The sequence below is a fragment of the Cyanistes caeruleus genome, chromosome 12 (genome assembly GCF_971803275.1).
Source record: "Cyanistes caeruleus chromosome 12, bCyaCae1.hap1.1, whole genome shotgun sequence".
NCBI lineage: Eukaryota > Metazoa > Chordata > Aves > Passeriformes > Paridae > Cyanistes > Cyanistes caeruleus.
Window position 1 is genome coordinate 9,406,877 of NC_141712.1, and position 27,120 is coordinate 9,433,996.

General features: G+C 42.5%; 1 protein-coding gene across 6 annotated transcripts in view; it reads right to left on the reverse strand.

Annotated features, from left to right (window-relative positions):
* Positions 1-27,120, reverse strand: part of ZNF423 (zinc finger protein 423) — a 267,337-nt gene that overhangs the window by 168,348 nt on the left and 71,869 nt on the right. For all 6 annotated transcript variants that reach the window (XM_086848260.1, XM_086848259.1, XM_086848257.1 and 3 more), the window contains one exon: positions 16,736-16,795. In XM_086848260.1, coding sequence (XP_086704386.1) covers positions 16,736-16,795 — 60 coding nt within the window. The remainder of the gene's footprint in view (positions 1-16,735; positions 16,796-27,120) is intronic.

Below are 27,120 nucleotides of genomic sequence, written 5' to 3' on the forward strand. Positions count from 1 at the left end.
AAGGAAGTCATATAAACAACACCAAACAGTAAAATTTCCTCTTAATCGTAGCTGCAGGTAATGTTTCAGCCTTTCTAGTGCTTTTACTAAAATGATTTAGATGTTACTGTGCTATGTGACAAATGCACTTACATACCGAAAAGCGGACAAAGAACTGAGTTATTATTATTTATTTGCATGCAAGCAGCAGTGGGATTGTACTTTATAGTGTTAACAGCACATAGTGTTTATCAGCTCTTCAGTGTTTGGCAGCCAGTTTAACAGGATAAATATGGGATGTAAACACTTTCCTGACACAAAAAGCCTTGTAAGTGGATTTTAGGGAATGCAAGGAAAGGCAGAGTGGAGCAGCCCAGAGCGTGCTGAAGTGTTTGGTTGGAGCAGCGCCTGACTGTGGGACACTGCCCGGCCACTGACCACGGTCACCTTCAGGGTCACTTCCCCAGGCCAGCGACAAACAGTCCCCCCACAGGGCTGTGAGGTGAGCAGCACCCCTTCTACACCGGGAGCCTGCTCCTTGGAAAGGACAGGCTCAAAACCCTGTAGATCTGCTTTGTGCATCTCTGAGGCTTCCAAATCAGAAAACACGTTTGCACCCAAACTGCTCGACAGTCATCTGAGCACTTACTTCAGATCCACTTATTCAAGATGTGTGATTGCCATGCAACACATTATCTGACTCTGAAAAAAGATGCTGTGGTCCACTTCCAGATTCCAAAAGTGCATCTGAATGGGAGTAACTGCCACCTTCAGTTCCAATAATGAGGTTCAAATCAAACCAGATCTAAAATCCATTTTACATGCATGCATTTTAGATATAAAGTTCATTTATATGCACAAAGAAATTAGAATGCAGCAAGTATGAACTTCAAAGAGAAGTGCACTTCATCATAAAAATGTGCTTTTCACTCTTTTAAATACAACTGCTAAATACTATTGACCATCATACTCTAATGAATACATGTAACTTTTCAGAAGAAAAATGGCACTTAAACTTTATTTAGGTATATGAATATTTTAATAAAACAACTTATTGTTTTTTAAGTCTTTGTTGAAGACTCTGTTTCCAGCAGTCCTATGGAATTCTACTCACAGCTAACATGGGACTTCTTAATCACATTTTAATCCATAGGCATGACAAACCCTTTCCTTTCTTTGAGGAAATGGTGTGAACGATTTTCTTTCTTTTTTTTTTTTTCTTTTTCTGGCTTTTTCGTTGTTTGGCGCTTTTTTACTTCAAGGTAAAGCCAGATATCTGCAAAACTTAAATCTATAGCTCCCTGAACAGACAGAATATTCAGAAAGCTTAATAAAATTCACATGTGGCTTGTTATTGCAGCTGCATATCAAATGCAAAAATAAGGTATTGACTGGTTCTGCTTAAAATAGCAGCTGCTGGAACCCTTTATTAAAATAAACCTGTTGATTTTCAAAGAGAAAAATTACAGATGATGTAATTTACCATAAGTGATAAATGCCACTTATGTATTTTGATGTCCCTTTGCCTAATTCAAAATGCAGATTCATTTACTGTTCCTCCATAAGGTCCAGGACTTTGAATTGTCCTTTCTGCAGGAAGTTCTGGTCCTGGAGAATTTGTGTCTTCAGTGTACAGCCCTCAGTGTATGCACACAGGAGCAAGATGCAAGCAAAGCAAGGACTCCATACAAAAATACCCTCTTAGACCCCAGAATATATTTCCTTTCAAAATGCACTTTCCCCATGCTTGAAATACAGATTTGTTTAAAAGCTTTGCTGGAAAGGAATGCCTTTCACAAAACAAACTGGTAGGATCCTACAGGTAGCGTTTACATTCCTCCTTTTATACTATAAAAACCCCAGAACATTTGGAGTGAGAGAGTAAGAGAGCCTTCTGCAAAATGGTCAGGAACCAAGGGGTGCATCAATACAGGGGGAAAAGTGGAACAAGAGCAAAAAATGTATTGGAGTAGGAAGAAAAATACAGGCAAATTAGAGAAAGCAATAACTATTTCACTGACCTTCTCATGGGTCTTGGGCTGCTCAGAACCTGCCTGGATCATTTTCCATTGGGAATGATAAATGTGTGGCTGAAGGAGCACAGAAGGGACCCTCTCCTGCGATAAGTGTGCCTGGAAGTCTTCAAAACTGTGATTAAAGACTTGAGAGGCTTCAGTGGGGCTTGGTTTGTGGAGTTAACTTCTCAGTTAAAACTTCTGTTTTTATCCAGGGTACAGAGGGTTGAACCTGGACCACAACTTAGTTGTGGGTTTTATGGCATGATCAAATACCCTACATCATCTTTGGATGAAAAAACCCTCACTGATTTTCTCTCTACAAATCTGGCTTGCTCTGGAAAAAAAAAAAAAAAAAAAAGTGTTTCAAATGCACCTGGGGAAAAGCCACATTTTCCCAAACCCATGCTCAAGTCTCTCTGCACCAGTTCCTGCTGGCAGAGGCTCAGGTCGCTGCTCAAGGGGAGCTTTCCAAGGCTCGAGGGGGTCAGTGCCAGCACAGAGAGCAGAAACTGGGAGAACAGTACCTTTACACTGCTCCAGCTATGGCTGGGAGGGACATCTGTAGATAGCCCAAGTGATTTAGGGGGCTAATACTCACAAGTGGCAACAGACTGTAGTAAAAAGCCATGAAACTGGAAATGAGTGAGAGTTAGGCACCTACGTGTCCAAACAGCTTCAAAGAGCAGGGCTTGCAAGCTTTCAGCAATGTTACACTCAGGTCTCGTTGTGCATCTCTGCACAGCCAAGCACCAGGCTGGGCACCGTGTCTTGGTGCAGGGATTCAAACCACAGCAAAAGAATTCAGTTAATGAATGTGAAAAAAGGCAACTGCTACAACAAGATTTTCAATCAGAAAAGAGATAAGAAAATCATACTATGCAGCACAGGAAAGAGTATTTAACAGGTGGCCAAGTTATTAAAGAACCATTGGATTTTGCAGAGTTTTCCCTCCCACGTGCCCCTGACCAGCTCCTGCAGCACAAACACACACCAAACCTGCCCAGCAAATACACCCAGGAGATCACCACAAGCCAACAAGGGATGACTCAGGAAGTTTCCTGCCACTTCCTGCTCTTTCTCTCTTTCCTGGGCTTAAAACAAGTTATTTTGGGCTGTGGGCTCAGTAAAATTTCAGTTTGAGTTTGAAACAAGCCCACATGCAAAAATTAATGTATCTCAGATTTCCTTTCTAATTTCTTTCCTTAATACCGAAGTTTGAAGTCCTACACGTTTCACTTGACAAAGCCATTAATTCAGTAATTTCACATAATTAAATCGAGCAAAGCAGAGTATTTAAATTGGAGCTAAGTGAAATATACTTCTGTGCAGCTCATGCTGTTAGAATTGTGCTGCATGCTATTCTGCTGCTGCTCATTTATTAATTTAGGATCGGCTGAAATGTGACACTGTGTAATAAGGAATTCACTGGTTTCAACAGTATTAGATATAAATTTTTTATTTTTTTTTTAAATCACAGAGGACAATGTATCAAGCACCAAATGAAATAAGTTAATCCCTTTGAATGAGCCCTCAGCAGAGCACTTCTGCACCCAGCTGAAACTGGCACCCAGGTTTGCACTTTCCCTGTGATAACTAATTTCTGAATAGAGCTTTTCAGCTATTTATCCCTGAAATAAGCTGTGAACTGCACTAGTCCAGTGTGCTCATCCTTTTAGCAATGGTAACACTTTTTTCACTAATATCTTCCTGCATTTTTTCTTCTAGCCTTATGTAGTAAAGGAAGTGTGAAAAGACATTTAAAAGACTTAAAGCTAAAATTACTTTAAAGCTGAGTCTTCCTCAGACCTTCATTCAGCAAGTCCCAAGTGTCAGAGCAGGAGACAGCAGTATGAATACAGCACCAGGAACTGGAAGAACCCTTGGATCTACCATGAGAATGATGGGTGGCAAAGAAGAATAAAAAGAACAGATAAAACCTGAGGTTCATATTTTTTGCTGTCAAATGAGTAATAAAAGTGAAGAAATTAAGACAGCAAATAATCCAAATAGTGAAAATACTTTAAGTAATTAACAAAACCTCTCCAGAATAGAGCGGTGTGGGTTGTTTTTTTTCTTTCCACAGTGCTTTCTGCTACTCAAATTTCTCATGAATTACTTTAATTGGGCTCTTCCAGGTAGGCTGGAAGTTCCTCCACTTCTTCCTGGCCTCAGAGGACAGCTGTGAGAGGGCCAGCTCTGGCCCGCTCATGAAAGCCCTCACCAGATACAGCTCATAATGAGCCGCTCCCACTAATGAAAGAGGGGGGGCTAGGGGGAGATATTGTTGCTGTTGTAATTAAGCTTGTGAAGAGTTTATTTGGAGAGAAATTAGATTTATTTACATGCTGCTTTGTTGCTGATGAAGCACCAGCTATCTGGGAGAACTTCTAATTAACCCTAATTTAGTTGATGCGCTCTTTTAGCAGCCCCATTCCCTGTGCACTTTGCCAAGGTAAAAAGTAGTAACCGTAACAAAATTATCCTTTTTTTCAAAGGTACTTTTTTGGGAAATACCTAGTCCCAGCTTTTTTCCTTACACTATGGAATTTTTGTTTTAGTTGCTGACTGGCAGGAAGATGCAAAGTTGACAACTTTATCCCACTCCATGGCTTGTTCGACAGCCTGCAGTGGGTGAAGAAAAAGGGGTTAAGGGTTTGCTTTGGACCCTTCCACTGCTCTTACAGCCATCAAAGCTAGGAGTCTATTTTTAAACCTCTTCCACTCCCTACATCTTTGGCCAGTTATGCTGTCTGGCTGCAGAGTTCATTAACCAGATATGGTTTTAAATTATTTCATTACAGGATCGAGCTAAAAATCACTTAACTCTTAGGATGTCTTTTCTTATTTAATAGTTCACTGATGCCTCTGCTGCTTTTCCAGTGCCTGTGGAAATTGTTTTACCAATCTGACTATTACAAACTTGTGCAAGATTTCTGCCTGAAATTCACCTTAATCAGAAAAAGTACATTTTTGCTGCACAGCCTTTCTTTCATAAGATTATAGACCAAATGCTGCTCTCAGTTATACCTTGCTAGCCCTGTTGATTTTCTTTATGCTTCTTGGATGCTAGTGTGGAAATTTGGCAATAAATGTATTTTGTTTAATATGAACAAAGAAGAAAAGCCAAATGCTTTTTACACAGTAAATTTCTCATTCATTTAGTAGAATAAATGGCCTTCTGGACTACTGTGCTAATTGCAGAGGGTCTGTATATATGAACTGCTATCAAGGTTTAAGCCCACACTTTCTCAGTTTCAATAATGGACACACATTCTGTAGAAACAAATGACAGCATTACAAACCGACCATTTTTCTGTAAATATTTGATTAAATGAACAGTGCAAAACTGAAAACTTCCCTTTTGTCACTGAAAGCACAGCCTATAGATATCTTTCTTTAATATTGTCAAAATTATGTAGAGGAAGACTTCAATTCAAAACACTGTCTTACAGACTTTTAAGCAAGTTCCACAGTCAGGAAAAGGCACTGCTCTTTTTTTGCTGCTACAGTTGCATCTCCTTGATGTGTCAGCAGGAATGGCCTGACATAGCCCTTCTTGGGAGAATGCTAATTCAAGTCCAAGTTACACATTTCTTTTAACAAAAACCGTAAGTGAAATCAAGATGGAACTAATCAGTCTGTCAAAACGATACATTTACAAACCACAAAAACATCTTATTTGAATAAGAAAGAAATAGTTCTCTGATTTGCTTTCTGTGAATGGAAACAACTCCATTTATATTTACTCATCTGACAAAATCAGGGCACAGGAATTAAGGGTCATTTAAGTCACCTATAGCCCCTATACAAGCTAAATAATACCAATAAGCACAATTCTACACCATGCCCAGCTCGAGGGATCCGAAAAACGTCTCAAGGGAAAACCATCACTCCTCCTCTCAAGAAGAACACAATAGATTAAAATAAATTATACACAGAGAAAAAAAATCTAAATTTCAAACCCTTCTCAGAGAACTTTTTCTGCCAAGGTGCTTCAGTTGGCCCTAGCTCACTATGCACACAGTGGGGCAAAACCAACAAGCACCTTCCCACCGTATTTCTCTCAAACTGGAAATTCTCTCTGGCTCTGGTTCCAATAGTCAGAGCCTCAGAACACATACACACACTACATGGAGATTTCACCATGTCAGTGGTTTTCATTATCTGAGCAAAAACTTCCAACCAATAGGGAAAAAATTGGCCTACAGGGTCTCTCTGTTTTATGCTGGCAAATAACTTCCTTCAGAAATACTGCAGCTAGCAGTATCAAGGCACTTGGAGGGCAAACTGTGGGATCAAGTGACGTGTGTAATCCCGTCATTCTGCCACAAGGAAAAGGCACTGTTAAACATCTGAGTTTTCCTTGTGGAGCTTTGATGAGTTTACTAAGAAAATGTAACACTGGACTCACTGACTAGAACACTCAAGTTTAAGGAAAAGCCTGTTTTCTTCAGTCGTAATGATGCAATATTTCACAGCTCTTAAAAGCACCTTTTGTGTTTGAAACACAAAAGTAACACTTGCATATCAGTTTATCTGTAAAACATAAACTTCCCCTGCTGCAGGAGCCTGAAAGGAGAGTGCAGAGTGGTGGCTCTCCCCTATTCTGAGGAGAAATAAGCCTCTACCCAAACATTACACCTACAAATTTCAACCCAGCAACAAAGATGGTGAATTTCCTATATCTAGATGATTACATCACTAAAATACATTGAACAGATTCACTGCAAATGCATCAAAGCTTTTGACAAGACTGGTTATTTTCAGCCAAATTACCAGGCTGATGTTTAAATAGCAGTAAGCTGAAGGAGTCCTTGTTTATCTGTTGCAAACTACCAACTTATCCTCAAGGAAAGGCCAAGCTAAAATATGTATTTCTAAATCCACACTGTTCAGCAGCGTTCAGAATAATCTCATTCTGACTCACATGTTTACATTTTTACTGCTAATTGATTTACCCCTTCTGAAGGAGCTGCCTTGAACAGGAGGCATCCCTTCTTTCTCCCCTTACCCCCCCGCTCCAGCTTCATTACAACCCTGAGCTGTTGCCAAAATGAGATATTGCCTCATTTTTGGTACCATGCCCTTGAAGGCATCTTATTAGAAAAGACCATTTCTTAATTAACATTTTTGATCTTTAATCTATTACACATCCCTTTAATCCCATACGGAGGAGCTTTTGGCCCACTTCCGCGGCATGGCGGTGGGAGGCAATAGACTTGGCAATTTGTGCTGAGGGCTCTCTCCCAGCTGGGCTCCAGCACGGCCGGCTGCAGGGCTGCCTGTGCTCTCACTGGTCAGCAGCAGACATTTGCAGTTATTATTTTATTGCCTTTTGTTTTTGAATATAGACTTCAGAGAGCCACGGCTCAGTATTAAAGCCAACAGGCAGAATGGCAAGCTTGTGGATGAGATCAGACTTCAGCAAGTGGCTGTCAGGCTCTTAGAATAACCAGGAAAACTCTTAAGTGGGAGATTTAGTGGATCACCAACATGTGAAGTGTTAAAGAAAAGTACAATGTTAAGTCCCTTACATCATTTTACTTGCAAATAATTACAGCAATTACAATGTGCTAACTGGCAATTAACATTACAGGCTTCACAACTCACCAGAATTTTTTAAAACACGCTGTGGCCCTATGTAAATTGTCTCTTTGGTACTTCTGATTTGGTGGCTGTATGAGCTAATGGCTACACATTAGCTCAGCAGATCTCAGAACAGTATTGCCCACGTGCCAGATAATTTAATTAGAGGCTTGATCTTGTCAGAGCTTTATGCAACACAGACTGCTTCCAAGCAAAGTGTGTGGGTTTTTTTCCTTTCTCCTTAGTGTTTTGTGACTGTCTAATAATTTCTACACCAAAGGAACACCAAAGCCATCCAAGGGAGAAAGGAAGCACGGGTAGTGGCACACACCAACAGGCAGCACTCCAGTCCCAAGTGCGAGGAATTCAAAAATATGTAGAGCAAGACACATTGAGCACCTCTTCCACACACACATCAGTCCACTGCCAGGTCTCTGCACACATCTATTAAATCTTCATCGCACTGTTACTCAGCCCCAAAGAAGACAAAGGTCACTTGTCTCCAAGTGAGAGCCATAGGGTATCTCAAATCTCATTATAAATGGTGCCATTTAACAGTTTTCTCATTTGAATTTATACACAACAAACACAAGATTATGAGATGAGCTTGGTTTATTTTGACAGTGACATCGTAATTCCTTGTAGTGACACTGGAAAAAGGCTACTTTAGACACTAAATGACAGAAATGCAAACATATCTTCTATTACCGCCTTAATTTTTGTTTGCTACACATTTTTATACTACAATAACAATACTTGGACTCTTGGTCTAAAAGCTAAACAGCTGAAGACAATATAACCAAAAATACCATAGTAAAGGCTACAAAACTTTTACAAGTCAGGTCAATGTTGAGCAAGACCCACTAGAGGTCCCTTCCAACCCAAATGATTCTACTTTCCTGTACTGAACAAGCAAAGATTTTTTGGGCAAAGCATCATAAATTTCATGTATTTCTTCATTGCAGAGTGTCATATCAGTGTTCTTACACAGTGTAGAATGCAAAGCAGTGCAGCTTGTTCATTCCATTTATTTTTCTTCTTTTACAACCTTGTTTATAAAACCCCATTCTCCTTACTGCCACAATTTGTGGTTTTTTTAAGAAGAATGATTACTGGGGATCCACCACTGTGGCATTATATTTTATTGATTTTTCTTGTTTAAGCAACAGGCCAACATAATATATTCTACTATTCTTGTTCTACATTTATTCAGGCTGGGAGCTTTGAGCTACCAGTTACAACTGCAAAATATAAACCAGTCAAAGGAGAACAAGTTTCTGTGAAAACCAAAGAAATTGTTCACCAGGAGACTTTTGTTCAATTCTCCAGCTGTCTGCTTTCACAAAGGTAAAACCCACTGCAATCACTTCCTACGGCAGCGTGGTTTCAGCTTCCCCCACTCCTACCAGCCAGACAAGGCAGATTTGGAAAAGCAAAGCCACTGACCTGCAGAAATGACTCAAAGCAGGATGGGCTGGCAAGTGCCCATCAGCCCCCAAGCCTTTGGGGGAGGTCACCCTGCACCACTCTGCACCCTGCATAATGCAAAGTAGTGTGGATCCGTGGCACAAGGAAAACTTCCTACTAGGTTGGGAGGCTTAATTAGCATTTGCAAAGTACTGTGAGATCCTACATAAAAATATTTACTGAAATAAGCTCTAGAAAGCACAATTTGCCTGATCATTCTGTCTGCTCAAATCTGCAGATTAGGAAATCCAGAGTGAAACAGAATTGGATCTATTAGAGATGAGAAGAATTTATCAGGTGATCTTATCTATCCCTCTGCTAATGTAAGACTATTCCTATAGCTTATTTTCAAGTTCTTTGTCCAATCTAGTTTGTAAATTCTCAACGTAATGGAAGATAATACCATGCCATTAGATCCCACTACCTGGAAATGTTTCCTGATATTCGGCCTAGTATCTCCTTTGCTTTACCTTAGCCCATTACTCCTAGTTGTGCCCCTGAAAGCTATGGTAAACAACAGATATAACTTCTATTTAGAAACACAAAAGATGTTTATCTAATTGCTGCCCTCCACTTGGGTAGCAAGGGAGAACAAGGTGGCACCACTGAAAGAAACACAGGAAGGGAAGAAGATGGGACGGTGCTATGCTGTGCCTTCCTCTTCTCCAGCACTCACTCCAGCTCAATGGCAGATCCTTCACGAAGATTTTCATGCCTGAGGGAGACCAAGCAAGCCCAGGAGAGCCAGGAAGGCTGCTCCTGATGGTCCACCCCTGAAAGCGATTGACTTCCTTCAGCCCGTGCTGGGAAATGAAGCGGTGTTACAATCTCCCAGCAGATAAAGTGCCAACAGGCACACCTTTAAATAAAAAGCACATTTGTCACAGGGAGAAAAATGCTGGGAAGACAGGGATACAACCCTGGGGAGGTTGGCCCCTGCACACCTCAGAACATCAGTATGCAACCATCCGTGCTGGTGGCATGTTTGTGTCTCCGGCAGGATGCTACTGCCAGAGACCCTATTAGAACATCCCCAAATCCACAGCAGCCCCACACCAGCACAAACACCAGGCTCACAAGAATTCAGATGAGGAAATCCTGATGACCCCAGAGATATTCCTAGACTTGACTGAAACCTTGCTGCCCAGTCCTGATGCACTGCTGGCATCCCAGTGCACACCAGTCCTTGGGGCCTTATCCCTAAGGCCAGGTGGGGCTGTGGCCCTGCAGCCTGCAGAAATCCTCCTTTACAGATGTGGCCTGTAGCAATTAGGAGGGCTGGCTTCAGGCACTGGGCACCAGTGACATGCTGCAATACACTACACTCAGCTTCCTTTAAGCAGACCAGCTCTGCAGTGTACATTGTCTTTAAGAACCCTGAGAAGGGGTGAGTGATGGAGTAGGGGGAGAACTTGGCAGCTCACTTTGAAATGAGCTTTTCTTTCCTCGCCTCTTGTACCATGGAAATTAATTCTCCTCCTCTGTGCTATCACTATAATTTTCCCAATTAACATTTTTAATAGTAAGTATTTTCTAGGAAACGCCGTAATACACAGGTGTGTGCTTCTAATTTAAATACTGACACCCATGCTGTGTTCACATCTGAAGATTGCTCCTTCTTGCCGGAGATTCCCTCCCCAAACAAGAGGGGAACACCTATGGTGCTGCTCCACTGGAGCTGCCTGGGCAGCTTGGCGGGGTGGCTGTTCCCATGGCACACACATGTGTCAGGGCCACGCTGCGCCACACGCACCAACAAATCCCATTTCTGCCTTCTCCCTCCCCTGAAGGTGCTACAGCTGCAGGATGTCACCTGGACTTCAGGGACCCCCAGGAACCTCCCCATCACTCCAGCCAACAGCATCCTCTGGCAGCCCCACGTCCCAGGAGCCCGGGAGTGCCGGGAGCTGAGGCGCGCTCGCAGGAAGCCCTGGTGCCTGCAGATACAGAGTTGTGCCATGACTCCTACAAACGGAGGAATCTGAGAAGGGTTGTACTGAAACAAACTTGCATTGTTTCTTTTTGTATGATCCAGCTACAAAAATCTTACATCTGTCTAGGATGTTCATCCACCACATTATCTGAGTATCAAGTACTTTCTATTACTTCATCTTCCATTTGATAAAAAACTATCAAGAGAACTTTCCTTATACTATATTTCTTTAATAATATCTTTATATTATTCTTTTATTATAACTTTTTATAATTAGGAACTGAGAATTATTTTTATTTTCTCTTCTAAAAGAACACATCGTAAATACCCACACATTACCAAGGAAAATAAAATTTCAACTTATAATAAGTGAGGAATGCAGTAACCTGAGCTGCATACATTCCAAGCTTTATTTCTTGTTTGCATTTTTCTGGGTTCTGGATACTTCCTGCACAGATGTTTAAAATTTTGAGAACCTCAGACTCTACTGACTGGACTGCATCCCACAGGTCAATTCAGGGACAAGGATGCCATTTTTAAAACCAACACGAGAAACCCAAACCAGCTGAGATCTCACAGTATACTGAAAAAATACTCAACTGAAAGAGTAACCAAAGTCTCTTAAGTTCTTTGCTAAATTCAAAGATTTATTTCTTTGGAAATCCTTACCCAGTGTAATCAGAATCTTCTCATACTGATTTACTTATGAAATCAGCTTCTAGAAGATGTCTGAGCTTGTGAAGTCACTCAAGACAGGTAATTTCAGAGTACTTGCAAAATAACAGATTTCTAATGTCCTCTGAATTGTGACTGACCTTTCCAGCACTCTGCAGCAGAGATCCCAGAATTTCATGTTGTGTTTTTCTGCATTCTGCATTTAGAAGTTAAATGAGACAAAATCCAATGTACATAGGAATAGAGAAAAGGAATTTGGGGTCTGTGGAGTCTCCCTGCCCTGAACTCCCTGAATGCCCCTGACACAGCCCATGGCCCTGTGAGTGCTGCTCTTGAGCTTGGGCACCAGGCAGCAGACCAGGCAAGCCCAGGGTGCTGGAGGAAAGCTGAGGGGACAAGCAGCTGTGTAGCCAAAACAGGCCTCCCCAAGGGGAAAGGTGGGGCAGGAGAACACATTTTCTGTTACTTATCTCAGTAAACAGAAAATAGGAAAAAGTTAAGGCAAAAATACTGTCAGCAGCGAGTCTCTGCTTCATGAGACCCCAGCTTTCCCAAGAAGTCAAAATTAAACCAAATTCTACAGAACAGAGGAGAACAGAAACCCTCAACACTGGGAGCAGACAATGCAGCACTAGGATCAGAAGACTGAAAGAGGAGGATAACAGAGGGAACAGCCAGGAGGGAACAGGCAACATGAGCCCCGAGCAGCAGAGACAGCATTAAAAACACCCCAGCATGGGGTCTGGTAGCCCTGCAGAAAAAATAAGTCTCCAAATTGTGTCAAGATGTTGCTCCTCTAGAGATACCAAGTGAAAATCTTGATTTACATAGCTGGGAGATGCCATGCAAAGCATAAGAGAGAGGAAAAGGAGTGACCACAGGGTGGTTTTCCTTTATTTTGTGGTTCATTTCTGAAAAGCTGCTGCTTCTTCTTTTCTTTCCCCTGAAAGGAGGCAAACTTTAAAAAAAATTGCAGAAGGCAATTAAAAATCTAAAGTAGTGTACTGCATGAAAAAAGCACAGGGGGGAAATCTTAACAGAAAAACATCAAATACCTGTGTCCCAAATTGTTGTATTTTGTTTTTTTCCCCATGCTGTGCTGTGTTAACATGTCCCTCACACGTGTGCCCAGCTGCTGCTGCAAGCTCGGTGGCAGGGACAGGAAATTTGGAGCTAATGGGGAAAGCGGGGAATACCAACCTGTAATTTATTTTTATGATTTCTGGAATGCTATAATTTAATTACACTAATGTTATGTGCTAATGGATGGTCAGGCACTGAGAGGCCTTTCCTGTTGCAAACACTGCAAAGAACCCCCACACTCTGCAAATACTTGTGCACAGAGACGTACCCAGTGCCATTTGTCCCCAGCACTCAGGACATGGCCCACAGTTCCCTATTTCCAAAACTCTTTCTTGATCAGTACTGTAACATGCAGCTGCAGAGAAAAACAAGATACCTTCAGCTACCTCAAAAGCAGACACAAAAAAATTAGGCTTTTAGGTCTGCAGGCTCCTGAGGAGAAGACAGAATCTGCTCTGTTTGCCCCAGACAATTCAGCCAAGATTCCCTGGGGCCTCACAGTCAGGCTAATGAGAAACTCCCCAGCAACTCCCATATAAAATGCTTTCATAGGTCTTTAAAATGCCTTAAATTCTCTATATATTTAGTAAGACTTTTTACTTCTTTAAAATGTCCCTTGTTGCTCCTCAAGATAATACCCTCGTGGTGTATTGCAACAGAAATGCAGCATTGTCTGACCGGACCTTTGTTTTGCGAGTACCGAACCTTATTTTCATCTTGGCTCAAAGAAGCCAGAACCCCTTTTGCAGAGCAGAGGTGGGCACTTGCCTGCCCAGTCCAGCCCCAGTGACACTTTTGGAGTAGGACAGACAGGCTGCAAGGGCTGCACGTGCTGTTAAGGGATGGGAAAGCAGGGGGAAGAAGTACTCGGCTGCACTGTTCCTCTGGAGCACAAAACATCTCTGCCTCTTAGGCAGCAAAACACGCCTGACCAGCTATTTACAACAAACTAAGTCCTTGGATTAAGAGAGGAAAGGAAAAGCTTTTTTTCTTCCTTTTGCATTAAGGAAAAGATGTTTACAAAACCTGAAGAGGAAGGAAATTTACTACATGCCCATTGTTAAACAGTACTGGTGGACATTCAGATTATTCACCCTGGTGCAAGGGCAGCCTCTGCCTCTTGTATGTTTTTTTGCTTCTCTAAGTTATTATGTACAGCCTTTAAGTTGTTGTTATTAAAAAAAGATATATATATATATAAATTAAACTATTTCTATCTGTATTTGAAGTGTTGGAACAAATTCCTCTGTGTAACTACACCATGGGTTGGATTCTTGCCTTGGTAGATTTCACCAGGAATGAGCAGTTATGCCAGAGCAGACAGCAACTTGTGCACACACTCTGCCAGAGGAAAAAGGATGGTCCTGTACCATGCCATCACCAAACAGACCCATCTGAGCACAGGGTTTCTGTTGCCATGGTGTTCATGGCCAAATTTCCATGGGCTGCACTAAGCAGCTCCCATGAGTTTGCCCAGTGCCCTGCTCTGGGCAGGGATGCACAGGCTGTGCACCCTCAGTACATGTCAGGAGCAGAGAAGCTCCCTCAGAGGACAGCGAGCTTGGAGCCCCGTGCTTGGCACACCAAGGACAGATGGTCATCAGAGACAAGACCCGTGCATGCAGACTCAACTCATGCTCACAAGCAAAATTTCCAGAATAACTTCTAGTGGTTAAATGAACAAAATAAAATATGGCAGCAAAAGCTCAGTTTTTCCTCATGGATGCATCTATATAATTATTTCACTTGTAGAAAAAAATACATATTTTTTAAAAGTTTAAAGTTTACATTCTACCTTGTAACAGCTCTTGCTGCCCCTACATACCACCCAACCCTGGGACCATGACTCCCCAGCCCACAGCAGCTGTGCAGACTGCCAACAGAATTTTTCAGAAGTCATTTTGTATGTGTTTGCACACACACAGAGATGTACAAACACATACAGGAGAAAGAGGGAGAGAAATATGTTAATTTGAAACATCTGGAAAATGTTTCAGAGTTAACAAGTCCCAGGTTTGGCCTTTGGGGTTTTTTTTCTTTTGGGGGGAGTCAAGGAAGGGGAGGCAATTTTGTCATTTTGGGCCAGGGAAGGAAGGGGCATGAAACAAGAAATCGAAGCATGTTTTTTCACCCTTTATTGAACTTCAACATCACACTACTGGAGCTAATGCAAACAGGAAGATCATAAAAGAACATAATGAAAGTCTCGCACACTGGGACTGAGAGACTGGTTTCAGTTACTGAATATAGCTGAGGAGCCACACCACACAAGAGCCAGTGACTCCACGCAGCCACACCACCACAAACTTGGGCTTTTTAAGCTTTTTCTGTGTAGTTCCTCAATCATATTCCAACCTGCAACTTGTGTCCCATGTACTGCATCCCAACTTGACAGGATACAGCATTACATTGTTATACACCTACAAGATTGACATCTGTAGCTACTAAATGTATTAAGAAGAAAATCCCCCAATTAACACACATTTTCCTAAAGCTGCCATAAATCATGCATACAATACATTTTCTCTCACATCCGACCTCTTGAATGAGAGCTGTAATTGTGGGAGTAAACGAAGAAAAATGGAGACTTAACTAATTTGGTAAAAGCCTTTCACAGTCTGTCTTTTACTTAAGGCATAGTCACCAACACCAACCCCAAATTAACTCTGCTGTGCACAGAATTTTTTTTTTTTCATTGTTTTGAACCATAGCCTATTTTGAATTTAATACACTTCCAGACTTGTGATAGATAACACCGGTAACTCCACTCCAGTGCTGTTTGAGATGAAGGTCAAGCAAGAGAGCTGGCGAGCGCTCTTTTCATGCACCGTTAGCTCCAGGCACAAAGGGGCCTTCGACATCACAGCTGGGGGTTTGCAGCAGCAGCAGCAGCAGCAGCAGCAATATTTGCTATCACAGACTAGTGAAAACACAAACCCCTCCAAACAGCCTGAGTGCCCAGAGAAGATGCACCCAGTGCCCCAGAAGATGCATCTGAGAGCACAGTGGGTACAAAGCAAAAGGCCACAAAGTGCCACACAAAGGCACTTTGTGCCTCCGAGACCAGACAGATGCTCACTTCCGTAAGAAAGTGTCTCCTGGGAGCCAGGCTCCCCGTGACTCTTACAAAATCCATCTAACCAGGAATGAAACATTGTTGGTTTTCATATTACTGCGCAGTTTCTTGGCTGTTTTCATATCATTGCTGAGCTTTTAAGAGAATACCATTGCACAGTCCAATGTGGAGAGAGCACAGAAATAGACTTAGCGGCCTCAAAATCAAAAATATTCTGAGCATCTCATAAACGTTAAAAACAGACAAAATATCTTTACATGGGGCACAGTGATTGAGATGTGACTAGTTACTTTAAACACAAACTAATCTGACATTTACCCTCATGCTTGTGTTATCAATACATATTACACAGACAAACTTAATTATCCTGTTCAGTTTCTTGAGCCTCTTTTTATTCAAATTATTGACCTAACACGGATGAACAAGCCTCAGACACATGTTTATTACTGTCAAGCAGACCAAAAGCTTGTTCAAATTTTAAACCTTTCTGTCATGGCGATGTACCACTTTTATTCTCCAGTCCTGACAGTACTTTCCAATTTCCTCAGAGAGGAGAAATACACACATTCCAGTTGAGACCGAGGCTTAAAATTCCTATTAAAGCAGCTTTTATGTAATTAGATTGGAATGAATGTGTAACAGTGCCCATTGCAGAAAACTTCAAAGTGGTTATACTGGAGAAATCACAACCCGTTTCAGTGTGCCCACAAGAAGAAAGAATGGCTCTCTGGAGGATAAGAGTATATTAGTCTCTGTGTGTAATAGATTTTATTGACCATATGGAACTGATATAAAAATTGTGTTGCAGTGGGTAGTCTTGGATTTGAGACAGGAATGTGACATACAAAATACAGTTCCTGTAAAAAGCCTGGCAGCTTTCTGGCAGTTTTTGCAATCAGAAGAACCTAAAATATTTACCTGATTGAGTCACTGATGAGTCCCAGGTCAAAGCAAAATCTGAAGATTCACCCTCTTCAACTGAAAAAGAACAAAAATAAGTTGTGATTGCTAAAGCAAACCAACTGGAAAGCAAAGTCATCAGAAAACTAGGTCCACTATGACATTAAGTATTAAAACAGACTTCTCCACTGCTGAAAAAGAACTTACTGCTTTCTATAAAATAATTCATAAGCTGGAAATTTAGTAAACAGATCTTTCCTACTTTTTAACCTAAATATGGGATTTGTGTTTGCAGTTTCTTCCCGAACGGGTGGCAGTAAGTTCATTTGAAATTTTAATAGATGCTTAAACACTACTGCCTGGTAATTCATATTTGAAATGTTGTACATTCACAACTTGAACATGCAAAATTGCCATTGTAAACACAGAGGTTTTTTTTGAAATAGGTATTTCAACAGATCATAGTAAAGAACTGTACTATGAAGGAAAAATTGCCTGACTTATGTCATCCCAACATACTAACACCCCTGCCATATTCAGAACCCAGCAATATCTTTAGGAATTTCTCAGAATTAAAAAATACTATTTTGATGTATAACCATGCTCTGTGATATGGCAGTCACAAATAACTGCTTTTAAGGCTTGCTGTTGCTGTGAAGGTTGTCAGGTTGCTCAGCACTTGCAAGTGACATAGCTAAAACCTTCTGCCTGTTAAGAATTACAAAAATGCCACTTGATTCTTACATTCTTAAAAATAACTAAGGGAACAACATGCCAGGCAAAAAGGTGCCTGATCCTGCTGTTTTTGAAATTAGTGCTGGTTATACTAATGTCAGACTGGGCATTTGAAAGCAGTAACTGCAGAAGTTCTTCTTTTGAATTGCAAAAGTTTGTCATCATTACCTGCCCACTCTGCCACTCTGACACCAAACAAATTTAAATTATAGGTCTTTACTTTCTGATTAATATTATTTACTCCATGCACTGAACAAATGCTCACCCTTTCATCTGTGTTATGCTGGATTCAAATGCACATTCTGCATCTGGAACCCAAACCATACAGCAAAGCCACAAGCACAACCCCTGTTGACCAGCCCTGTATGCTCAGGCCAACCTGCTCCAGTGAATATTTACACTGACATTTGCATCACAAGAGTCTTGATTTTATTCTTTCCTCACATTATTCCCCCAATCCAGTGTGGAATTCTGACATCAGGCTGATGTTAGTGGTACCATCATATAGCATTAGGAACAGAGAATATAATTTACATAGGCAGTGCCTTGACAAATGTAATTTTATGTCCAAACCATAAAAAAATGTGTGCTCCACAGAAGAGCACCACTCTGGTTTTCTTAAATCTGTGTGTTTACTAATGGAGGAGCATGAAACTCAGCCATTTCTTTGGAGAAATCATACTTGAGACTTGGCTATACTCTTTTCAGAGTCTATGTTAGCATAAAGGCCATGTCACATAATATTAAATTCCAGAATGACAGAGGAAAAACACGAGGCAAAGCTAGAAGCTTATTGAAGCCATTATTGGTCCTATTCCCTGACGGTGGCAGAGCTGGCTTGGCTGGCGTGTGCTCCCTCCTGAGGGCTCACCTACCATTTTGTGTTCTGTGAGCCACCATCTTGTTCCCATTCTGACCCATCTCTTAATAGAAAAACTCTGGATGCAGTTATCCGAAATACCATTTCAGACTTACACAAACGCGTGTCTCATTTTAACATCAAAATCTATATACACCTGGGAGGGTTTTTGCTCCAAAACTAAATAAGCCAAGTTGGAAATTCACGTACCTTACTCAAAACAGACAAGGGGAAAGTTTTAATTTTATTTTATCCTTGACTGCTTTTTGGTTGTTTTGCTTGGAGAGTTTTTTTTTTTACCTCGCTACTTTTATGCTAGAGGTTTTTTTATTTCTTTACATTTTGTCTTGGAAAGAGAGGTTAAAAAGCTCAGTCTGCTAAAAATACATGAAAAAGATAAATTTGGTCCTAGTCAAGGAGTAGTATATGGATCTGCACTGGTCATTGACAATTTTAGCACTGACTTTCATGTTGGTTAAACACCAAAGACTGCTCCAGTCCTTGAGCTGCTCTAGGGCAGCTGGCTCCAGCACGTAACAAAACCACAGTTTTTGGAATCCCTTAAATGAGGGCAAAGGTTTGAATCAGCCTCTGTTGGCATTAATTTGCTTTGCTCCCTAATGACTGAAAAGGGGACAGAGAACATTCACGTGGATGCAACAGCACTGAAATTCACTTTATATTATTGCAGTCATGGTTTCAGGTTCTCCCCCTCTATTTGCACAGACCCACCACAGAGCTGACAGTGCTGCATATCCATGGAAAGAGGAGGTCAGTGGGATGGAGCCTCCTGAGTTTAGGCACAGACACATTGCCCTGCAGCTGCTACTCACAACACTACCACCACCTTTGCCTTTGCTTTTCCATTTTTCCTTTAACTCTTTTAAGCAAACATCATCTTTCAGAGGCTAAACCATAAGAAAAAGCAGGAGCCATGTCTGTTCCAAGAAGAATTGCAGTATCAATTGACACAAGCACTTGATCCTCACCTATCCATCCATCCATCCATCCACCCAGCTAGACCGTGGAGAGAGAGAAACAAGGAGCGAAAGCAGACACATCCAGAAAAGAATGACCAAAAGACTGTGTGTATACACTTATTAAGAAGCCCCAAAAGTTTGATAGGAAATGGCTCTGAAGCTGAAGTAAAAAATAAGTGATTAGGCTTTGTCATAGACAGCAAGTGTAATTGTAGGGAGACACAAACTCCATCTGCTTATGCTCCATCTCCGTAACGGGCATAAAACCAAGAGCTGCAAGGTTCCTCTGTGGCTGCCTAATCTTCTGGATATAAATGGTTATTTAAGGAGCCAGCATTTGAAATGGTGTCACTGCTGGCTTTTCCTCAACCTCAGCAGTGAGCAGAAGCCAAGGAAGTCAGAAGGAAATATGTTTTCTTCCTCCTAAAGTCAACTTTAACAGACACGTGCAGCTGAAATTTGCTCTCAGTTGCATATGTCTGTTGCTGGAGCCATAGGGAAGCAGGAAGAGGCTTCCCAGGCTGATTTGAGATCTGGGGACATGATGCTATTCACAGAGGGCAGAGGAGTCCCATAGACCCCTAGGGACTGCCTTAGGTCTTGACAAGCCCTCCCTGGCAGGGCACAGTGGACCCAGAACAGATTTGGTCACTATGGCTGTGAAGGGATTTCCATGTCTCACTACCGAGAATGAAGTCAAAAACACCCTTAGTCCATAATATTAGCCAGAGACTGATTCACTTAAGCTGAATTTTCAGTTTCTTAATATTTTTTGTCCTCATTCCTTGAAACATAGGTTGGCTTAGGTGACCATGTATATCAATATTCACTGTGTAGATGCTGGTGCTTAACTTGTGGTAATGGGCAAAACAAAGCCAGGGAAGAGGTACAAAGACTTCAACACAATCACTCTCAAAATGCACTGCAGAGTAAGAATAATTCCCATTTCATCAGCAGGAAAATACATTTTCTTAGACATGCTAGACATACTCATAACTATCAAAGTCAAGGACTAGAGCCTTCTATCTGTTCTCGTTAATCACTCTGAATATGTGGATACCCAAGTCCACAAGGCTGATGTTCAGCCTGGGCAGGAGCCACCCACGTGCATGAAAAACCCTGCAGCTTGGGAAAACCACAGGAAACAGCAGCACCATTCAAGACTGAGAACCCTGATTTTCCAAAGCAACTAGAGATCTTGTATCAGTTCTAACTACTTTTAAAGAATCCTGGCGACAAGATGATGAAGGCTCAGCATTTCCTGAAATTTTGGAGGCATTTCATACTAGACATTGAAAATGAAGACACAAAATCACTGATGTTAAGCCATGGGCAGAATGTTCACAGATGCACTTCACATGGCTTTTTGCTGGGTTGGATTCTTCCAGTTTTCTTTCACAAACTCAGCCTGTTTTCTGTCCAATTTACATGGTGTGCCTGCACATTAAGCCACGGTTGGAACACAGAAGTTGCTATGCAAGTACACTCTTACTCTGATCTCTATCTGCTCTCTCCACCGCAATGATCAACTTAAAATGCTTTGGAAGTGCATATTTTTACTTCTTTAGTAATAACGGGAAAATACAGCAAGAGGACAAAAGTTTGGTCCCACTCAACTCCATGTGTCTTTGGCACAGCACTCATGGTGCAACACGCTGACCAACAGAGAGGATACACAACCCTTAGTGCCAAAATTGCTATGTAGTTTATTTTAAACAAATGGGCAAGAAAAAGTTTCAAAGTCCAGTACTACACCTTGATATCAACACTCACAGCACTCCATTTTTAAAGCATTAACCTATTTTTCTTCTCTTTTGTAAATGATCCACAGTATTTGCTAGCACAAAAAGATAAAATACTGCAAATAAAAAGAGACTTTTTAGCTACATCCTTGTAGCTAAAAGGTGATGATCATGAGATAGTTACAGGAATCTCACCAAAGCATGTGCCTGCTACAACATCTGTGCCTTTGCTGAAATCTAGGGGTATCTATGAAGCTGACACCCTTCAGGAAGGATGGGTTTGATTTGAAAATAGCCTTGGTCTGGCAGCATAGAAATTATTATTGCTAGTCAACTCAAAAGATGGTTATGTTTGTGGACTGCCCACCTGAGGCCTGGCACAGGGAGGTCATTGCTGGCAGTGGAAGGACACATCTGCCTCCCCTCCCTGTTGTGCCCCAGCACAGGAGGACTCCCTGCTGTCATGCCTGGAGAAGACCACTGTTTAGCTCCAGCTGACTGTGGGGCCCAAATGCAAGAGCCAGAACAAGCACACAGCCGACATTAGGGAAGAACTGTGGGCAACAGCAACATCACAATACAGCACTCCTGCACATGCCAAATATTTGCATTTTGCCCGCTCGTCTCAGATGTTCTCCAAGGATGCTTATTTAATTGCTAGGTCACGAGTGCTGCAGGCTTAAAGATTTCAGTTCTTTGTGCTCAGAGAAACTTCTGAAAGGATTCAGCATCCATTCCCCTAAGAGTGAGAACATCTATTTATGGGGCTACCATTACCTGAACTCCATTCACAGTCACAGTGCTTATTTAACACTTTATCACTCCCAGGAAAGAAGTTAACCTTATCAAAGTAAGATGCTTCTGCACCAAATGTTGATTTCTAGATGCAATCAAGCTTTTCAAGTGAGCAACAGCCCCTCAGTAATTCAGATGGCATGTGTATGCTCCCTTATCCTGTTACACAGGCTTCAAGGACCACAAGGACCAGTTTAACACTTCTCATAATATAAAAACATTGTAGTTCACTAACGAAAACATCAGGAACTGTGAGAGTGCAAGGAAGTACTGAGAAATCGAATGGGTTAGAAGCATGTCCCACCCCTGATGGGGGAAACTTTCCTGAATCAAGGCTGTCACCAAGCACTGCATTCAGGATCAGGGCTACTTCTTCACCTGCCAGCAACCTTAGAAAACACCAGGCACAAAATATCTTGAATGCACAAAATTCTGGTGCCACTTTTTTAGTTTTGTTAGATTTTGCTGGTGATGGAACTCTCAGACAAACCCAGGGAAGTCTCACCGATGCCTGTGTTTTAGCTGTAACGTATGTGTCAAGCCTCACAGCTTTCCCTCTAGAGAAATACTCCAGCACCAAGCCGCATTGTAAGCCAGTCACACATTAATCACATCTTTTCCTGCCCTAGCTATCGGCACTCACACACAGAAGCTCCATGATCTCTAATCTTCAGGCTCCTTTGCCACTTTCAGACACAAAACTCTGTGCTGTCCTACGCAGCCTGTGCTCCATCCCTCCCATCACATGCAATTACATGCTCCCAAATCAGCGCAGGACACAGAATAGCCCCATCCGACCACCATTCATGTGCCGAGACTCATCCCACAGCCCTGGCAGCCTGGGATTTGATACAGTGCTCCTAATCCTGCAAAATGCAGAGCAGCTTCCATTTCCACAAAGTCAAAGGGAGCTGCGGATGCTCAAAACTTTGTGGATTCGGGATTGTAAAGCAGCCTCTTTCCAGCTGCTTGGCATGGCAGGAGCACAAAGGGTGTTAACAACCTTTACACTTTAAATAGCCTGGTATTTTCCGTGTACCTCTAGAGCTCATCCTTTGGAGAGGTGCAGACAGGTTGATAGCTCAAACTGAAAGAGAAGAACACCTCTGCTCCATGGAGCCTGCTGGCCAGCCAGGGCCAGCCCTGCACAGCCCCGGGAGCTGCCACCACAGCCAGCAGTGGGAAAGGTTTGGAAATGGCTACTCTGAGCAGAAGCCAGCCAACCCCTCCTGTTCTGATCACCCCCCAGTTTGCTGCAAGGCTTCCCCACTCTCCTCCTTAGATGTTCCCTGATAAGATTCTCCATCATATCGGTGAGACAGGAGACTGCAAAACACAAAAATCTGCAGCAGGAGGGAAGCGGCGGCAGGAGAAGCAGCCCCGTTTGTTATTAAATGCAGCGGCGCTGCGGCAGAGCTGCAGCCGCTGCCCGGGAGCGCTGCAGGGCGCAGAGCCGGCCCCGAGCCAGGCATCGCCTCCTCCAGGAACCGAGCTGCCTCTTTGTCAGCAGCTGGGGCTTCCTCCAGCCGCTCTGCACACAGAAACCTTCACCTTCAGCAGGAAAATAGAAGTTTTGAGGGGCTTCGCCAGCCAGCTGAGAATAGATGCCTGTGAGTGTATCCCGACGCATGTACAGTACCTTGCAGCTAGAAAGCAAAGGGAAATCCCCCTGCTGCCTTCCTATCAACACGCAGGGGAAAGAAAAGGTGCCTGGCAGAAGCTGCTGGGTGTGCTTTATACCAGCCACCGGAGCCACTTTACTCCCCTTGGAACATCAACTTCACCAGAGGATTCCTCTCAGGTCTCCCCATGTTTATAAGGCATTTCGCTTGTTTGTGAGATCATTTCCATTCGGCTTTAGTAACACTTGGCCCTGGTGGTTGGTGGGAAGGAGCACTGGGACACCAGGGCATCCCTAGAGAGGCGATGCTGTGTTCCTTGCCCATGCCCTAACCCTGGGATCCCCCATGGGAACCGTGGATGGTCCTCGGCACAATCGCTCGCAGCTCCAGAGCCGCCTCCCCGTTCTCTCCTGAGTGAGCAGCTGATCCAGCCATTGGTGGCCCTTGGCCAGCAAGGGTTTTTTCCACCTTAAATAGGACCGTTATGTATTAGTCCTTTCATGAGCCAGCAGGCCAGGGAATAAGACAAGAGGGTTTACTGACATGGCTTATTTAGCTAGTTCAGAGCCTAAATTTGCACAAGTTCTCTAGCTGCTTTTCTCCAAAGTCAGTAATAGGGCTTGGCAGAGACTGTGGGTTTTGCTGGCAAAGTCAGCCTTTTTGTGTGAAGGAGGGAGGAGTGGGGAAACCCAGACTGCTGTGCTCACTAGGTCAAGGAAAAGAAGAAAAAAAGAAAGAAAGAAAAAAATTTAAAAAAAAAAAACCAGAGGAAGGATGAGACAAATGGGACAGAATTACAAAGGGAAACTGAAAAAAAAGATCGTTAGGAACAGAAAAAGATGTGAAGGTGATTAAGGAGAACAAGACAAACAACAAAATAAGGTAGCACTAGCAGGTTTATGCAAAGGAGATCTAATTATGGGTGGCTAAATCCTCCAGGACATTAATATTCCATCGTAATGTGTCTAGTTTCCTCCTTTCCAGACATGGCAGGGAGGAAATGAGAATCACTTAGATACACTGTTTAATGAGCAAATGATGGACGATCACCAAATACAGCCTGCCTGATAAGTATCCATTAGCTTAAACTCGCACAGTAAATCTGTGTGCAGCTAACGGGCCTGCCTCTTCCAGCGCTACAGCAAAACTTAATGGAACTGCAGCCAGAGAAAGGGAGCCTTGTAAATAAAAATCGCATCTCGGTAAGGCGAGCAAGACTGTAGGACATACATAATGGCTAATCACAGCCCTTCCCACAGACTGCACACCTGACTCACGAGCCAGGGTGTATTTATTCCCAGTGCTCATATTTAGTTTTTGTGTTTCTAATTCACATACTTCACTGGAGACAGATATTTCCCATCCAAATCTATTATGTAAATAAATACGAGGGTTAGGTGTAATAAAATGCAGTCAATGTTTCAGGTTGCCATCAACATCAACATCTTATACATGCAATACATTAAACTTGTAGTTCTTAAAACTGGGACTACAGACACACCATGATACATTTGGGATCAATACTCTCACTGACGGTTCTTATAGCTTGTCATCAAATGTTTATCCCCAACGGGCAGGGTGGATTTCTTTTTTTCCTTTTAATTGAAATACATGGTAGTTAATCTGTGAAATGCTCAAGAATTTAGAGGTTTCTTTTCCTGTTTCTGCCTGGAGTTTGCCTGCCCATGAGACTGGTGGAGTGCAGCCCACCCAGTTCAAGCAACCAATCTGCTGATGGCCCATTCCTGCCTGGCACAGACCTCCCACTGACATCCTGCACCCCCAGACCCATCATCTGCCATGGGTTCCACTGGAAATGGATGGGAGCACCCAGAGTCCCTGCTCTCACCTGCCCCAGTTGGGCTGAGCCCATAGCACACACAGGCAGGGGTGAGGGAGACACACGAGGAGATGGGGCACAGGGTGGCCAGTTCCTGTGGACAGGGATGGGGGACAGCAAACACCAGCTGCCTCTGGGCACCCTCCCCTCTGCATTGTCATACGCATTCCTAAGGCAACTGTCACCATAATGTCTGCACCTTCTTTCAAAAATAGTTCTACTATGAGTAAGCAGGCACTTTAAAGCTCAAGTGAAACAAAACAGGTGAATCCAGCATTCTCCATATGGCTCATAAAATCACAGATTTTACTTCAGCAATCAAGGGTTTAAATATTCTTTTTCCATTTGTAATGCAACTGGATGACAGAAACACTTACTTGTTGAAACCCTACCAAACCAAAACAAGGAAAGCAGAGAAAGGGAAGATCAATACCTCTACAATTCATGGCCAGGACTTCGAATCCATGAGCCAAATTTGCACGTTGTGAAGCGATCCTCTGACCTGCTAGAAATGCCAAAAGCAGGCTGAGCTTACCCAAAGACAAGATGATGGTGATGATACAAGTAACAGACCAGAGGTGGGTCAGCAAGTGCAATAACAAATGTGTTACTCAAATAATTGCAATATCTTATACCTTCCTCCAAATTTCAGTTTAGAAGTTGCACTGTGAAGGCTCTGCTACCCGCTATGCATTTCTGAGCACAAATACTGAGTGAAGATACCCCCCAAAACAATGTTTGCAAACACATGGGGCTGTGTGTTGGGACACAGCAGACCCGAGACTTGCAGCTGGCAGAGACAAGGCACACATGGCAGAGTTCAGCTGGAGGGGATGGCACGGGCCAAAGGGATGCCAGAAGAGCCTTGACTGTTTCCTGAACATAACAAAAGGGCTGCAATGAAATGAAGTTTCAAAACCAAGTCAAAGCACCATGAAATTCAACTATTTGGCTTTGCACAGAGAATGCAGGGTCTCACAAGGCAGATTTATTGCAACCTTTTCTTCTCTGGGGAAGAAAAAAGAAAAAAAAAAAAAAAAAAGGCAGGAGAAAGACAGGGAAGAACACTGTTTTTACATTGGGGCTATAAAGTTTCTCTATAAAGCAGGACACCTAATAAATTTACCTGTGCTGGTCCTGTATTCAGACACCTAACAAGAATATTGAAAGGTTAACACCTAACACAGGCTAATGACACAAAGAAAGGGGAACATTCTGAAAATCTACATATATGGGAACAGGAACCAAACCCGGGAAGAATGGAAGTAGATAACTAGGACCTGCAGATGAGCACTGGGGCCATAACTCCTTACACTACCTCTTGCTCTGGTAAAGCACATAGACATTTAGGTACACCAGCAGACTGAGTACACCCTGCCTCAAACTGCAGGCTGCTCCCCTTTGCTACTAATGCACACTTCTGCATTCTGCTTAGTCAAATCCATTCAACCAAGTGCAGTTCTGTAATAAAAAACTCACAAAAACACTGTCCCACCTGCTGTGGCACTGTCCCTACTGCCATGGACAGCAAGTAGCATTTTCCTTTCCCTTTGACAAGGAGCTGATGTCAGCTCTCCAGCTCATCTCAACATCACTATAAATCAAGTTCCACTTGACAGCTATTTTTCCACAACTGATTTCATCCAGACCCAATAGAAGTCAATGCAATGTCTCCCATTTCACAGGATCTGAGCATCTCCAGATGGCGGGGAACCCCAATTTTCAGACTTAGGTTTGAGGTAGAGAGTTTAGTATTGATGAAAAATTCACATTTGCAAATATGATAAAAAGAACAGAAAATTACTTAAACATCAAGCAACTACCTTTAGG